The sequence below is a fragment of the Ascidiella aspersa genome, chromosome 4 (genome assembly GCF_963924565.1).
Source record: "Ascidiella aspersa chromosome 4, kaAscAspe10.2, whole genome shotgun sequence".
NCBI classification, from domain to species: Eukaryota; Metazoa; Chordata; class Ascidiacea; order Phlebobranchia; family Ascidiidae; genus Ascidiella; species Ascidiella aspersa.
In genome coordinates this window covers 20261154-20277778 of record NC_139450.1, presented here as the reverse complement: position 1 = coordinate 20277778, position 16625 = coordinate 20261154, and the positions used below count along the sequence as shown (strand labels likewise).

General features: G+C 38.6%; 1 protein-coding gene and 1 pseudogene across 1 annotated transcript; both read left to right on the top strand.

Moving 5' to 3' along the window:
• The first annotated feature begins 13147 nt into the window (after positions 1-13147).
• LOC146148604 (zinc finger BED domain-containing protein 5-like) lies at positions 13148-14950 on the top strand (annotated as a pseudogene).
• Positions 14951-15562: 612 nt separating this feature from the next.
• LOC146148603 (uncharacterized) lies at positions 15563-16392 on the top strand. The gene is made up of 2 exons (XM_083388073.1): positions 15563-15828; positions 16053-16392. The coding sequence occupies exons 1-2, from the start codon at positions 15563-15565 to the stop codon at positions 16390-16392; spliced, it is 606 nt and encodes a 201-aa protein (XP_083244199.1).
• The last annotated feature ends 233 nt before the right edge of the window (positions 16393-16625 follow it).

Below are 16625 nucleotides of genomic sequence, written 5' to 3'. Positions count from 1 at the left end.
AATTAATTAATCAATATGCATTATTTGGTGAAGTAGATAAACAGGCAATATGCTAGTCAAGTGGTTCTCAAAGTGAGCCACTTGGCTACTTTAGGGAGGAATTTTTAAATTTGGGGAGGAAATTTGTTCCAGGGAGGAATTGGGGAGGAAAAATAGATGAAAAAGAAGTTACTTAATCGATTAAATGCAATAAATAGCTTGTTTGTAGTGATTGCGTTGTAAAAGGTCTATTAGAACCATATAATTCAAGTCCATTGTTTGTTCACAGCTACATATTAGTCTACTCTATTGCAGGGTACGGAAATGCCCATTTGACTAACTAGGCACGAGTCTATTTCACATACTTTTGGACTATTTTAACTGCGAAGGCCTATAAAGTGCGAAAATTTTTCCCGCTATGCCCGAATGATCTTCCGACAACCGGTTTGTTCACGTTTTAATGCTGTATTTTGAACTAAATGGTGGACATCTATAGTTTTTAACATTTTTTTATTTTATTTCGGCAATGTAATAAAAACTTGCAAGAAATTCAAAAGAAATGCCGGAATACGGTACGGTACCAAACAAAAATTACACTCGCTTCGCTCGCCAGGTGTGCCCTAAATTAAAAAAGATAACAAACATTGAGCTAGATTAAATTTGAACGTTATCGCGTTCCCTCAAAATAGTTTTATTACACTTTTCATTAGTAGTATGGGTGACAACGTGTGGAATCGAATTTTTAACCAAAATTTTTTTTGCACGCTTTGCGATAACAATTTACTGCCTCCTTAAATGAAATCATTTCTTGTTTTTGCCGCTATTCTTTTTTGGTTTCCTACGGTATGTTTCAAACCGATTTTTGTCCGAAGCTTTATAGAAAAAGTAGACATCGTAGAACCTTCAAATTTTCAGACATGGCGTAGAGTGGTATGTAGGTGCTTTGTAGAAGTATATGAGGCTGTACCCCCAGGGGCTTTTGCTTGGGGGGGCAAAAACCTGAAATATTGCGTTTTAGCTCTTTGTAGCTAACGACTGCCATCTAGCAGCAGAAAAACTTTCATACAGAATTCGTTCATATTCGCTTGCTTTGTCCAGCTTGTGAAGTGACGAAGCGACTTACCGCCTGCTGGGCTTTATTGTCCCGCGCGTGAGACTTTCATTGTGCGAAGTGGCACGTCCAAAACTGGGCTCGTGCGACTTGCATTTTAAAAAGAGGCTTCTCTTTAGTAAAATTACTTAATGCTGTTAAGAAACAACTTATTTTACCGCCGCAAATTTAAATGCGAAATCTGGTGGCAACTCTAATCCAACATATCAACACCAGGCCTACACAACTTAAAATTGTGTGTTGATATGTTGGATTGGAGTAACATACTATACAGGTGCAAATAGCAAATATTCTCCAAATACGATTTTTTCCAATATTCTCTAAATCGTATTTCATTTTATTGTCGCGGTAATACACAAAGAGGTAAGGCCGTGAATAAAGTTTCACCCACCGTACAATTAACGGAGGGAAGCATTGCGAGTAGAGATGTTCAAAGCAGAATATCGGCGACTCATTTATAATGTTTGCTTTCAATGCGGCGTTAGCTTTTATTTTCGGGCGACCAATAACTTCGCGATAAGCTTCGCCTAATAATCAAGTGTCAATAGGGTGTACTTCCCGCCGCAAATTTAAATGCGAAATCTTGAGGCAGTCTACGCCTCTCTGTTAGCACCTGTTGTGCATGTTGCTCCAACCAACATACCAATATCAGGCCTAAATAACTAGCAAAACTTTCAATTTAATAGTTTGCGTATTAGGCACATAATAGTGTGTTTCATATTGTTTGAAACTACAGATTTAAAGCCTGTTTTAACAGTGATTGCTCGGACCAAGCCATGGTAAAAATTTACCGAGTAAAAGTTTGCAAAAGTATTGCAAACCATAGGCGTTAAACCATTTTTAGTCTTTAGGAGAATGATAATATTTGCTTTTCAAACACGTAAGCTGGCCAAAATGTAATAAAATGGCCATACACATTATCTACGTAAATTCTATTTATCAAATATATGTTTCGATCATTTCCCAAAATCTACGCCCTATTTTTGGACTCCTTTCGCATCAAAGGCATAAGTTAAGTGGGGAATTTTTCGGCCCATATCTGTTTTTGCTTGCAGAAACAAGTTAAGGAAAATGAAAAACAAAATATGTAATATAAAGTACAAAATACAAAATATTTGAAAATAAAAAGTATTAAATAAAAAAAAAAAATTAAAATAAAAATAAAACATAAAAAATTAAAAATAAAAAATCAAAAAATTAGAAATCAAAAAAAAAAATAAAAAATAAAAATATTAAAAAATAAAAATATTGAAAAATACAAATAAATAATTAAGTCAACTAAAAATATTAAAAAATGAAAATTGAAAAAAAAAATAAAATTAATAAAAAATAACACTAAACCTTGAAAGTATACCCCCTGACAAAATAAACAACAACCGCACCCCCGTCTAGTTTTTTTTGGTTTCATATGGTTTGCTATGGCATGTTTCAGACCGATTTTTGTCCAGAGCATTATAGAAAAAGTGAACATCGTAGAACTTTCAAATTTTCAGACATGGCGTAGAGTGGTATGAAGGTGCTATGTAGAGGTTTATGAGGCTGCACCCCTAGGCACCTCCAATTGGGGGACAAAAAACAAAAGTGATACGTCATCGTTTTAGTTCATAACAGCTATCTACTACTAGCTAGCGGCAGAAAAACTTCAATACAGAATGCTTTCATTCACTTGCTTTATTCAGCTCGCGTCGCGACAAGGCGGCTGCTGGCATCCCTGCTGTGCCTCATTGTCCTGCGCGTGCAACGTTTTTGTTCGAAGTGGCTTGCCTAGTAAAACTAGGCGCATGCGACTTGCCTTTCATAAAGAGGCCTCTCTAAGTAAAAAAACCTATTGCTCTTACAACACAAAATATTTTACCACCGCAAATTTAAATGCGAATCCTTGAGGCAGTGGACACATCTCTGTTAGCACCTGTTGTAATTGTTGCACCATTCAAACATATCAACACCAGGCCTAAACAACTGTAATTATACAAGGGCCGCAACAACAAAAAGCTTAAGTTTAACGCATTCTTAACGACGACGTTACAAAGCTACGTCGTCACAACATGGTGTCATAAATAAATAAATATTGCGTTTATTGGATTTAAATTGGCAAAACTTTCAATATAAAACGTGGCTTATTAGACACATAAACGTGTTTTCATAATACTCAAAACTACAGATTTAAACTCTGTTTCAACAGTGATTGCTCAGACCAAGGCATGGTAAAAATTTACCCAGTAAAAGTTGGAAAAAGTATAGCAAACCATAGACGTTAAATCATTTAGAGAGAATGAAAGTATTTGCTTTTTAAACATGCTAGCTGACCAAAATGTAATAACTTGCTTGTACGCATTATCTACGGAAGTCTATTTAATCTTCGCCATATTTTTTTTTTGCTTGCAGAAACAAGTTAAGGAAAAAAAATATAAAATATATAATATAAAATATGCAATACAAAATATAAAAATTCAGGGAGTCGAACCGGAACCGAACCGGAACTTTATGAACCGGTTTTGGGTCAATTTCATCCGAACCGTAACCCAACCTGAACCGGTTTATATAAGATTTTAAGGAGCCGAACCGAAACTGAACCGAATAATTTGAAAGTACCTGAACCTTAACCGAACCCGAACCTGTAAATAAAAGCGGTTTGCTCCAGCATGACGTCACAACTTCTATTTTGAGTCAAGTTGCGCCATGTTCGAAATTTTATGAAAAAAATATGAATATTGAATGAAAAAATCGTTTATTTTTTTTATTTTTTTTTTATATCCGGAGCTGAACCGGACTTTTAAATTCCTCCGAACCGAACCGGATTCCGAAAAAATCCGTGAACCCGAACCGAACCTGAACCAGAAAAGTCAAACGGTTCGACTCCCTGTATGAAATATCCACCCGATTCGATTTGTTTTCAACGCTTGTAGCGTTTGTATTAGGATAATTCGGGGTCTTTGAAGCGTCTGTGTTAGAACATGTGTTAAAAATTAGACGCTTTAAGTGTAGTGTTTTAGAACAGGATACAGGCGAATGGCGAATGCGCAGACTAATCATGCATAACGAAACGTTGCCAAGCGATGCAGACTACAGATTTTTTATCATGTACAGTTTTGGATATTAGAAATGCAGAAATGTTTATAACTGTATTGTTGTTGAAGCCTGCCTTAGCGAACATTATTTGGGTTAGCGTTTCGGTTTGGGTATAGGTTAAGCAATACTATTCATAATAATACTTGAACCACCCTTACCCCAGCCTGGAAAGTATAACAGAACACGCGGGTGCACTGCCGAAAAAATTCGGGTGACTAGGTGCAACAAAGTTAAAAAAAGGCGCTGGTCTAGAATCCTACCACATTATTAAATCAACGCACAATATTAGAGTTAGTGTTTGGGTGTGGGTGGGTCAAGTATTATTATATTCATTTTTAACCCTAACCAAAATAATGTGCGTTGTGGTAGGACTTTAGACCAGCACGAAAAAAGTGCATCTCTGGTCTGCTTTCAAATTTCCAGACTTTCACGTTATGATTTTCTCATGCACTCTGTATTGCATACATTGCACTGTAAACATATCAATAGGGTGCACGAACGTTTTACATGTTTAGGCTGCATTTCAGATTTTTTTCTGGGTGCACTTGCCATACTTTCCACAGTGGCCCCCACCCAAACAGTAACCAACACCCTGACCCAAATATTGTACGCTGCTGTAATAATTGTTTCAACGCTGTGGTAGGATTAAAGACCAGTGCCAATACTTTTATTTTTGCTAAAGCTAATAATGCTGTTTCTGGCTATTGACTTTCATTCCAAAGTTTTATTAGTTAAAAGACAATATCATTTACATTTACAATGCTAGAAAATATTAGTTGTAGCTAATTTACTTCATTATAATAAACTTAGTTAGCAAAATATATGCCAAGGAATATTAAATTAGATAAGATGACCTTTGTTTTGCAACTTATTTTCTAAAATTTGGTCACCATTAAAATGTAAAGTAAGTCCTAGGTAGTATACATATTTGAAATATTATAAATTGAAACTAAAGTCCATATTTTGGTGTTAAATTGAACTTTAACAAATTGGCTATTGTTATGGTGCATATTGCATCTAGTTTGCATTCTGTGGCAGATGCATACCAAATATTTTTAAAGCAATTTGTGTGCACACCTCAATAACTAAATTGCACACTTCAGAAAAGGTTGTGTTGTGGTAGGATTTCGAACTTCAGTTATGCCAAAATATGTCTGCACATCTGGAAATTTGGTGATGTACGTCAGATATCTGGCATCGCACATTCTTTGAACCACATTTTAGTGTGAATTTCAAATTTGTGGCATATAAATCTTAAGGTCTGGAAATATGTTACTACCTTCTGTTCATGGTGGTCTGAAGGCATACAACCAAACTAATAAAAACTCATGAAAATTATTAGTTGTAAAAGTGCTGTAGTGATCTCAAGTTGATAAAAAATAGCTGCTGCATAAGGTTGCGAAGTTGGAGAGAATAGTGCCCGATAAATTTAAATTGCTTATGTTTCATGTTTCACTACCTTAATTGAACTTATTTTTTAACATTTTTGCATTCTTAACTTTTTCCATTAAGGTCATGTACAAGTCATGATTTTAAATAAAATTTTGAACTTAAGTTGTTTATTATCAATAGTCTGCTTTAAGTTTAATATTACATAATTTAATTAAATATTATCATGCCTGGCCAAAGTAATTTATATTTTTGTTTTTCATTATTAAAAATGTTTTTATTTCCCGAAATGGCATTTTATATCAACCCCCAAAATTAAGGACTTTGTAAGGTGAAAGTGCAAGTAAAAAGATGTCTCTGAAAGTGTTAAGTAACCTTTAAAACATTGGAAAAGCTCTCTGCATCAAGTCTACACCCATTTGACAAAGAAACAGCTTCAGTTTCCATCCCCACTAACAAACCTTTGTGCACGGAAGTTAGAGAAAAGGTAATTTCCATTTTGTGTGTTGTACATTCCAAAACATTAATGTTTACCAGCACTTCCCAACCCTTGGCCGATGGTTTCCAGGTACCAAACTCGAAAATGTTTTTTCAATAATCTGTTATAACGGCTTGGCTAATTTAGTCCACAGTTATTGAAATATGTAACCAATATACAAGGCCTATTTAATAAAAACTTGCAAGTAGTTCAGGAGAAATATAAGAATATCTAACATTTTTAGAATTGTCTAGTGTCGACAAGGGAGTCCAATCATCTAACAAGGAGAAACAACTATGGTGATGAACTCATGGCGCCTATCTGCAAAAAATCATACAGTGATGAAGAAGAGGACAAACATTCAAATGTGTAATTATTCTAGACCGGTGGTTACTGTATATTTACCCCGCATCATTTCACACAATCGTTCGTGATCGCCGCTTAAAACTGCACGTGGTATAATAAACAGATTTGGAAAATCATATCCAAAATGGCCCATTGATTGAGTTATAGTTCCTAACAGGCCGTTTAAAATACCCGGAATGCGATAGTTTATTGAAAGATTTTATGGACTACGTGTGCTACATTTATTACGCACCATATTGTGCAATTTTGGAAAAACATATAAATAGTTTCCTGCTTTAGTACACTCTGATTATGTTTTGTGCCTTGTGTTTAGCTATTAGTGCTTTAAATGTGAGTTTAATAAAATAAAAAACAACGGTTATGTGTTCCAGTGTTGGTTGACTACAAAAACTAAGTCCACTTACAAATAACAGTAGTTTTGTTAGCTGATTTTTGCGCATTTTGCGTTTCGTCCTTAGTATTAAAAAAAGAGGCCGAACAGTGTATTCAAATAAATAATTTTATTAATTACTACATTCAAATTATGTCCGTGTTGGGTCGTTCCTTGTTCTAAATCAAGCAATATATCCACCGCACAACGCAGTAAATCAAAACGTGAATTGAGCACATATTTTTGTAGTGGTTTATCGGAATATGTCCTAAATACGTCGGAATAAGTCTTAACTTGCAAGAACCAAGCCTATACAAAATTTCACCTAACCCCGCCCGTAAGTTCATCACAAACCCTTCTAATAATTTCAACTCTAAAAACAATTTTCTAACCCTAAACAGGGCCTAAAATCGATGCCAAAACAGCGGAGCCTTAATGGCGCCGTTCCATCTAGGGTGCCCAAGCGTCGACACCAAAACAGCCGATGGCCCCTGATTGTCCCATACCCTCTCCCTGTTTCGATAAATTTAGGACTTTCCGGCGGGTATGTGTCTTATTCAGGCGGTTTAGATCTTATTCTGTCGTGGGAATTTAGCCTCCCATTGAACACAAAACGTTTTTAGGTTATCTTCAAATCGTTTTAATCTCGCACTCGTCTTGGTCTTATTTAGGTCTTCAGAATGTCTAAAATCGTAACGGTAATAAACGTGCGCTAAAACCCGACTAGTAGACGTACTAAAAAATCGCATTTAAATCGATTACAAAAACGTCTTTATGGCACCTTTTAATCGTCTAAAAGTCGTTTTCGTTTTGGTCTTGTTTACGTCTATGTGAAATCGTAACGGTAAAACACGATCATAAAAATCGTTAACGATTCAGATATGATCTCTTTCGGGGGCTTTAAGACGTCTTTAGGCCATCTTTAATTCGTCCTAAACACATCCACTACTCGTCTAGGTCTTTTCGACCATAGACGTCTTTTTAAATTTAACTAACAATATCAGCGTATTCCTTGCTTTCACCGCAACATATTAAACTTGCAAACTACAAAACAAATTATGATAAGATCAAGCTACAGTTTTATTTACATATCAATGTTCACTGTGGTAATATTAAGCATGTGCTCTTTATAAAGGGCAACACAATGACGTGATCAATATTTCAGCATGCAGTTGACGAAGAGTTTGTAGAAACTGTAAAGATATAAAACCACATTCCTTTTATTGAATATAAAATACTAATAGGATACAAAATTAAGAATTCACTAAACAAAAAATATAGCCTACTTCTTTTACTACATCAGGGAATAATGGTTGTCATAGGCAGGTTATGTGCACCCGATCCGTTAGAAATTAGTGCATTTCTAAGCAAAAAAGTCTACGACAATTAGGTCATCCAATGGCAGAAAAGTCTAGACTTTTAGACCTTGATGTCCTGGCAATGCACTAATTTGAACCATTAGGTAAACTCCCGGCGTAGATAAATTGAAAATATTCGTTGAACATTCACCAAAGATTACAAAAAGTGTGAGATGGCATTAATAAAACTTGACCCACCCTAAACCAAACGCTAACCAGAACCCTAACCCAAATAATGTGCGTTAATGTAATAAAAATATAGTTTCTCGTCTATGGTACCATAGGATTGTTACGTCACAAATTTAGGTATTGGAGTCTAAAGCGTTTATGTAATTATTAATTCAATGCACATTATTTGGGTTAGGGTGCTGGTTAGCGTTTGGGTTTAGGTAGGTCAAGTATTATTAAACTTAATCTTTTGAAGCACATTGATAAGTCAAATTAGTGCATTGTCCGAGACCTCAAAGTCTAAAAGTCGGGCTTTTCGATCCTTTGGATGCACTAGTTGTCGTAGTTTTTGCTTAGAAATGCACTAATTTCTAACGGATCGGGTGTTATGTGGGACTTTTTTTTTTCACCGAATCTTGAAAAACCTGTGTACAGCTCTAATTAGGAATAATGCCCTGTATATACACAGCCAAAAATGTACAAAAGTCCTGTAAAAGGAATCCGATGAATTATAGTTTTTAGAACATTTGGTTAGGTGTACCACCGATGATTTGTTAATTGGTGTGCTTCAAGGGTGGAATATTAACACAAATTTTAAATCGAAATTTTGCTATTTTAAATAAGGCAAACTCAGGTATTTAGTTACAAGGTGAATATATACTGAAAATAACAGAAAAAGAATGATTGTATGTCATATTTCATTCACATCCTGATTATAAACAACTTGTTTATTTTAAACACTCACTGTTATTTTTACTGGTCTGCTTTAAAAGAGACATAAACTTGGGATGGCGTGCGGTGCGCTTAGGCAAGGTGCATTTAAATTTGCTCACCTTATGCCTTTATGGACTCAGATAAATCTCACAATCAATTAGCACCGGCTTTTACTTTGCATGATGCTTAACAAAACCACACGATTTGATCAAATTCCAAAAATTGTTCATTTCACTGTACCTTTAAACCACATCAAACCAGGAACAGCAGAATGTCATATATCAAAAAAACTCAAATAAAAAACAGGATCAACTGTTACGTCACCCGCCAAGTTTTGCTTGCTTAAAATTTGCTAATTATCTCACAACAGTAACGCCTATTACGTCACACGGTGTTGTTTACTGCTGCTAATGCTACAGTTAGTATTATTCATTTTGTGAACTACTTGTGTTGCTTGGTAATTGTAACTCGTTTATTTAAATATGACTGTTGAAAATGTTAACGCCGATAATTAAGCGACTGTTCCTATAATAGTTCGGTAAGTTAATTGTTAGATTGTTGCCGTGGCGTACTGTCTTATTGGTTACTGATTTCGTTTGCATTTAGAAACCGCATTTGTTGGACGAATTAAAGAACGACGATTGGCTTCTTGTCTCAAAGGCGAGTTTTACTACTTAGGACAGTAAACAGGCTACTACGTATTACGAACTCGGCGCCTTAACATTGTTTCGAACTATTGTAAACTTAGAAGACTGCGATTTGGATACCGTTGATGATGGAAAGCCCCGCAGCATCTACGTCAGATCCAAACGCGGAACTTAACATCTCGTGTTGCATGTACAAGTTGCAGCAGAGTTGGATACATGCTGAAAAACTTATGTCAAATCCCTTGAATGCTGAAAAACTAAAGGTTCATTTAAATCAGGTAGATAAAGAGTTTCAATCAGTTCAACAATCGTACTTCGAACTGGAAAAGCAGTCCCCAGAAATTGCTGTCAACCGAGAATTAAACATTAAGGCAATGCAGCAATTTTCCCAAAGGGTTAATGAGTGGTTTCAAAGAGTTAAACAAGATGAAATAAAAGCGAATGTTTCTCGTGCGTGGGACGAGGCGTCGGTGAGTGAGAATTACGTTTCTAATATACCCTCAAATAGCAATATGATGACTTCCGCACCCCATTTGCAGCAAAGAAACATTACCTATAATTATGACGTCCCTATACCTCTTGAGAATCCAGTTTCTACTTTGTCAAACTATGGTGGGCCAGTGACAACCCAGCCAGCTTTGCCAAATGATTTTTCTCCCCACAGTACGATTCAGCAAGCACAACCGTTAGGCCCACAAAGTTATTCCAGAATTGTAACTCAGGTACCACAGCCTGTAACAATCTACCCCAGCTCATCGTGCCCAAGCTCAAATCAATTAGTTACCCTTTCTAACACAACCAATGTCCCAAGGGCCACCCAGCCAACCTTATTCGCGTCACCTGTTGCCCATACCGCACCGACTGTTATACCGCCTCCCCAGTTTACACCTTCTGTCTCACAACCGCAATGCCATGACGAATTTCTGCAACAGCGCATAGTTCTACCACAACCCGCAGTAAGAATGTTTAACGGCGACCCGCTTTTATACTGGTCCTTCGTTAGGGCAATTGAATCACATGTCCACCCTCGGACAAACTCCGAAGAATCGCGACTCGTATGCCTTTTACAGTACTGTGAACCTGTAATTGCTAACAAACTCGAGATTTACAGCAAAGACAAATTTAGAGGTTACACGAGGGCACGCCAGAGGTTTCACTCCGACTATGGGCAGCCACATATCATAGCGAATGCATGTGAAAAACGTTTAAAACGCTGTCAAACAGTTAAACCCGACAACGCTGAAAGTTTGGCCGAATTTGCCGATTTGTTGGAAATGTGTCGCTGTTCGTTAGAAGAAATCCAAGAATTCGCCAGCCTCAACTCACTCGATACAATGAGGCAAATAATATATAAGTTACCACACTCCTTGCAAGTTAAGTGGGTAGAAAACTCAATGAAGGTTCTTGAGGACACAGGGCGCCAAGCTGGATTTTCTGAATTCGTTGAATTTTTTCTTTACCGTTCGCGTGTTGCAAACAGCCTGTATGGACGAGAAGTTGTGTTTCGGAAGTGTAGGGATGAGCCTAGAAAGAACTATCGCACTGCTGCCTACAATGTGACAGCAACCGAAGAAGTGTCAGCGCAATTACATTGCCCTGCTTGTAAAAACGACCACCTTCTCGCCGACTGCTATCTGTTCAATAACATGTCTGTCAGGGAGCGCCGAAAGTTAACTGGATTAAATAATTTATGCTTTAAATGCCTGACATCCGGTCACAGATGTAACAGTTGTCCATACCCAGCCGTATGTGGAGTGGAAGGTTGCCTTGGAAAATTCCACCACACACTTCTGCATGATCCTTCATGGACCCGAAAACCGAACCGAGAATCACCGCCCCAATTGAGAACAGAAGAACACGAGCAATCTACTACGATGACAGTGAATCAGTCTTGTGGAGTGTACGTTAAGGTTGTGCCAGTGAAGGTCCGATGCGGCAAAAGGGAGGTATGTACCTATGCATTTTTGGATGATGGGTCAACCTCGACGTTTTGTGGAAGAAAATTAATTGATCAACTTGGAATTCAAGGCCAAAAAATGGGGATGTTCTTAAATACTTTAACCGATCGTGACAAGCAATACGATACGACAGCCGTTTCCCTATCGATAACCTCGCTAACTGGTGGCCAGGAAATAAAGCTGAATCACTGTTTATCCGTGGATGAGATTCCGGTCCAACCAAACAAGATTCCTAATCAAGCAAGTTTAAACAAGCTACCACATCTGCTAGATCTGACCTTTCCACAAGTTGAACATGGGTCACTGACGCTTTTGATTGGGGCAGATGTCCCGGAAGCATTTCGGTTCGAAAGTGTTCGACACGGAAGTGGAAACGACCCGGACGCTGTAAAGACACCATTCGGATGGACACTGTTTGATCCTGAACTAAATGAATTTCATTGTGGAAAATCGAGGTGCAATACAAGAGTAGCACATGTTATGTTCCAAAGAGAAATTGATTGTCTGTGGAAGAGCGACTTCGGTGCTTGACATGCCAACATCCAGAGAAGACAGGATCGCACACAAAATTATGCAAACATCTGTACAACATGTTGATGGGCACTTTCAAATTCCGTTACCGTGGCGCTTCCAGACACCACAGCTGCCAAGTAGTCGCGTGATGGCCGAAAGGCGCTTGCACAGCCTAAGAAAACGACTCTCCTCCAATAAAGCCATGTGCACGAAATACACCGAAACTATTATGAATTACATAAGTGAAGGGTATGCTGAGCAAATACCAGAAGAGGAACTTGAGACTGAAAACCCTACGTGGTATCTACCACATCATCCCGTTTTTAACCCACATAAACCAGATAAGCTCCGCGTGGTTTTTGACTGCGCCGCAAAAAGCAAAGGAATTTCTTTAAATGACGCAATAATGCAAGGGCCTGACCTTGCAAACAACCTAGTCGGTGTGTTGACTCGATTCCGGACGGAACAAATTGCTTTAGTGCAGCGGTTCCCAACCTGTGGGTCGCGACCTCACCACAGAGCGCATCGCGATTTTACTAGAGTACTAGACAAACCAGAACACCCTGCCTCATTACAGGATTTTCGTTTAATAATGGCAAATATGCTCGGAAAGCAAGATTTTAACGGCAGTTTAGCGGCCATGAAAAATTACAGGATTTACTCGTTTGATTTCAGGTAATTCATTACGTCACAAAGGCCTTTACCATGAAAATAACAATTTAATTGCTGATTGCTGAAATGCATTTAAGCAAAAGTTGGACTTGAGGTCGCGATTTTTGTTGATATTTGTGAGAAAAAAAGTTAAATCTTCAAACATTGAGCAGCCAGGAAGCATGTTGAGAGCTAGACTATTATTTTTGCATCAGTTGATAGCCTAGGCAAGCCAGTGTAGGCTTACTATTGAATTCCCGCCATCAACCATAGGTAGCCTACGATAGCTAGCCTAGCCTACAGAACTTTCAAAAGCGACTGATAACATTTGCTAGACTTAAAAAAAAGCAAAAAAAGTACCCTTAGATTTCCCATGATGAATCGAGAGACAAGTATTAGGCCTAGGAAAAGAAAATATTGTGAGGAATTTTTGAAGTATGGATACTTTCGTAGTTGACGCAGGAATTGAAAAGCCACAATGTGTCATTTGCAACACAGTTATGTCAGCCGAATCGATTAAGCCCAACAAAATGAAACGCCATTTTGACGCTAAGCAACCAAACTTTGCGGGCAAGGATGTCCAGTATTTTAAGAACAAAGCTGATTGTGTAAAAAAAAACAGGCTGGATTCTGGCGGCAAGTACCAACAGCAAAATGTGGCAGCCATTGAAGCTTCATATTTGGTGGCTCTCAGAATCGCCAAAGCCAAGAAACCTCACACCATTGCCGAGGAGTTGCTGCTGCCAGCAACCAAAGACGTTGTTCGAGTTATGCTTGGAGCTGAATATGTTAACAAACTGAATACAATATCCTTGTCTAATAACACCGTCAATAGAAGAATAGACGACATGTCTGCTGATATTATGGAGCAAGTAATCCAGGAAATGAAATCAGCTCCACTTGGAATATTTAGTATCCAGCTTGATGAATCAACAGATGTGGCAAACTGTTCTCAGTTACTGGTTTACGTGAGGTACATTTATGAAGGTGATTTCAAAGATGAGTTTCTTTTTTGCAAACCACTTGAAACGACAACTACTGCACGCGATGTCTTTGACACAGTTGGATCATTTCTGCAAAATCATGGCATTCCTTGGGAAAATGTTTGTGGTGTTTGCACAGACGGTGCTCCAGCAATGCTGGGATGTAGGTCTGGATTTCAACGTTTGGTAATCAATGCATCACCGAAAGCCATCGGAACTCACTGTATGATTCATCGACAAGTGTTAGCAACGAAGACTTTGCCACAAGAATTCCAAGATACAATGAAAAGCGTTGTAAGTGTCGTGAATTTTTTAAAAGCTAGTGCTTTAAACAGCCGCCTATTTTCAAAAGTTTGCAGTGAGTTGGATGCATCCAATAATGTTCTGTTATTTCACACTAGTGTGAGATGGTTGTCCAGAGGCAAAGTTTTGAAACGTGTTTTTGATCTTCGTGATGAATTGAAAACATTTTTTAATCAAAAATCTAAACCACAGTTTGAAGCACTTTTCGGCGACAAAAAACAACTTCACAAAATTGCTTACTTGGTTGACATCTTTGCAATCTTAAGTGAGTTAAATTTGTCTCTCCAAGGACCAAATGCAACATGCCTAGATTTGTCAGAAAAGATCCGAGCATTCAAGTTGAAACTTCAACTTTGGCAAAAAAAATTGGATGAAAATAGAATTTACATGTTGCCGAACTTATCTGCTTTCTTTGAGGAAAATGATATTGAACAGGAAACAATGAATACAACAATACTTTCTGTCAAAGAACACTTCAAAATTCTTGAAGAAGAAATTTCAAGATATTTTCCTAATTTACCTGACACACCATTTGCACTTGCTAGAAGCCCATTCACCATCAGAGTTGAAGATGTTCCTGAGAATGCACAAGAGGAGTTCATTGAACTCATTACCAGTGATGCAGCAAAAACTGATTTTTCTTCAATGTCAGTTACCAAATTTTGGATCAAGAGTTTGAAGTCATATCCCGTTCTGTCTGAGATCGCATTGCGCCTGATTCTACCTTTTTCAACAACATACCTTTGTGAAACAGGCTTTTCAAGCTGGTTGGTTATCAAATCTAAATACAGGAGCAGACTTGATGCAGAAGATGATCTGCGTTGTGCTCTTGCAAAGACTGCTCCAAGGATTTCAGATCTGGCTAAAAGAAGCAAGCACAGCCTTCTCACTGAACAAATTGTTGTGTTGATAAGTTGATTTGTTGTGTTGTTTATTTATTTAGAAATCAAATTTAATATATAGCCTAGTAGCCTACTAGTTAGCTCCAAAAGTGCAGTGAAGGAGGATCAACCCAACTAATTTTATCCTTGGGGTCACCGAAACTTGGCAAATGTTATAAAAGGGTCACGGCACCAAAAAGGTTGGGAACCGCTGCTTTAGTGGCTGACATCGAGTCAATGTTTCATCAAGTGTTCGTGGAGCCCCGCGACCGTGACGCCTTAAGGTTTCTTTGGTGGCCTAATGGTAACTTAGACCTGCAGCCTATTCCGCACCGAATGCGGGTTCATTTGTTTGGCGCGACGTTTTCGCCGAGTTGTGCTGCGTTTGCCCTAAAACAAACCGCCAAAGAATTAGGAAGTGACTTTTCTCCCGCCGTAACTAACATTGTGAACCGTAATTTTTACGTCGACGATTGCCTGGTATCTACTTCGTCTGAAGCGACTGCTGTTGCCGTTTCAAGGCAACTTCGTTCTCTCTTGCAAAGAGGCGGATTCCGTTTGACGAAATGGCTTTCCAATAGCCCGCGCGTTTTGAAAGAGATTCCCGAAGGTGATAGAGCCAAGATGGCAACTACTCATCATTTAAATGAAGGGACGCACCAACGAATTCTGGGAGTTCATTGGAACGTTAAGAACGACAAATTTGGGTTAAACGTTCATTTAAAGGCAAGGCCGATCACGAGAAGAGGAATTCTTTCGACTGTCAGTTCGCTTTACGACCCGGTCGGGTTTGTTGCACCTGTCGTTTTAGAAGCCAAGCTGCTGCTACAAGGCTTGTGCAAACAGCAGTTGGGATGGGACGAACCCATATCTGAACAAGACGCCAAACAGTGGCACAGATGGGTTGCAAGCTTACCTCTGTTGAATCACGTTTTGATTTCTCGTTGCTTTAAGCCGACTTCTTCTTGTGAACCTCTAAAATACGAATTGCATCTAAAAAAGCCTATGGAGCTGTGTCCTACCTGCGCGCGACGGATAACCGAGGTGTCGTCAGCTGCCGCTTTCTGATAAGAAAATCTCGACTGGCACCTTTAAATACAAAAACTATTCCGAGGATAGAATTGACTGCCGCCGTGCTCACTGTCAAGCTGGACCGTTTAATGAGAAAGTTGGACATTCCGATTGTGAGCTCCACCTTCTGGAGCGACTCGACGGCAGTACTGCAGACGATCTTCAACGCAAAGAAACGTTTTCCTGTTTTTGTTGCGAACCGACCGGCAGAAATTGACCGACTGAGCGACGCATCGAGCTGGAGGTATGTCCCGACAGAGCTGAATCCTGCCGACGAAGCCTCCCGTGGCTTAACTGCTTCACAGCTGGCTACAAGCGGCCAGTGGCTCAATGGTCCCACCTTTCTTCGTCAGCCTGTAGAAAAGTGTGGCCCCAACAAATAGTTGAATGTCCTGAGATACCAACTGATCTAAAGCCTTTAAACGAAACGGTAGCGAAGTCACCTACGACGGCAGCAATAATGAAGGCTCCTACTGACAAACTGATCGATCACTTCTCATCTTTACATCGGCTACTGAAAGCAGTGTCCTGGTTAACTCGATTCAAAACTTATCTGCGACGATACTTAAATCAAGATGCGCCCGCTTCTGTTCGGCGAGGAGGATTAACGCTTGAA

What these genes read in the sequence shown, in the direction of transcription:
- LOC146148603 (XM_083388073.1), top strand. Translation starts at nt 15,563, where the DNA reads ATGGCAACTACTCATCATTTAAATGAAGGGACGCACCAACGAATTCTG. An exon ending in TCTGAACAAGACGCCAAACA is followed by an intron (nt 15,829 to 16,052) that starts GTGGCACAGATG and finishes AACTATTCCGAG; the next exon opens with GATAGAATTGACTGCCGCCG.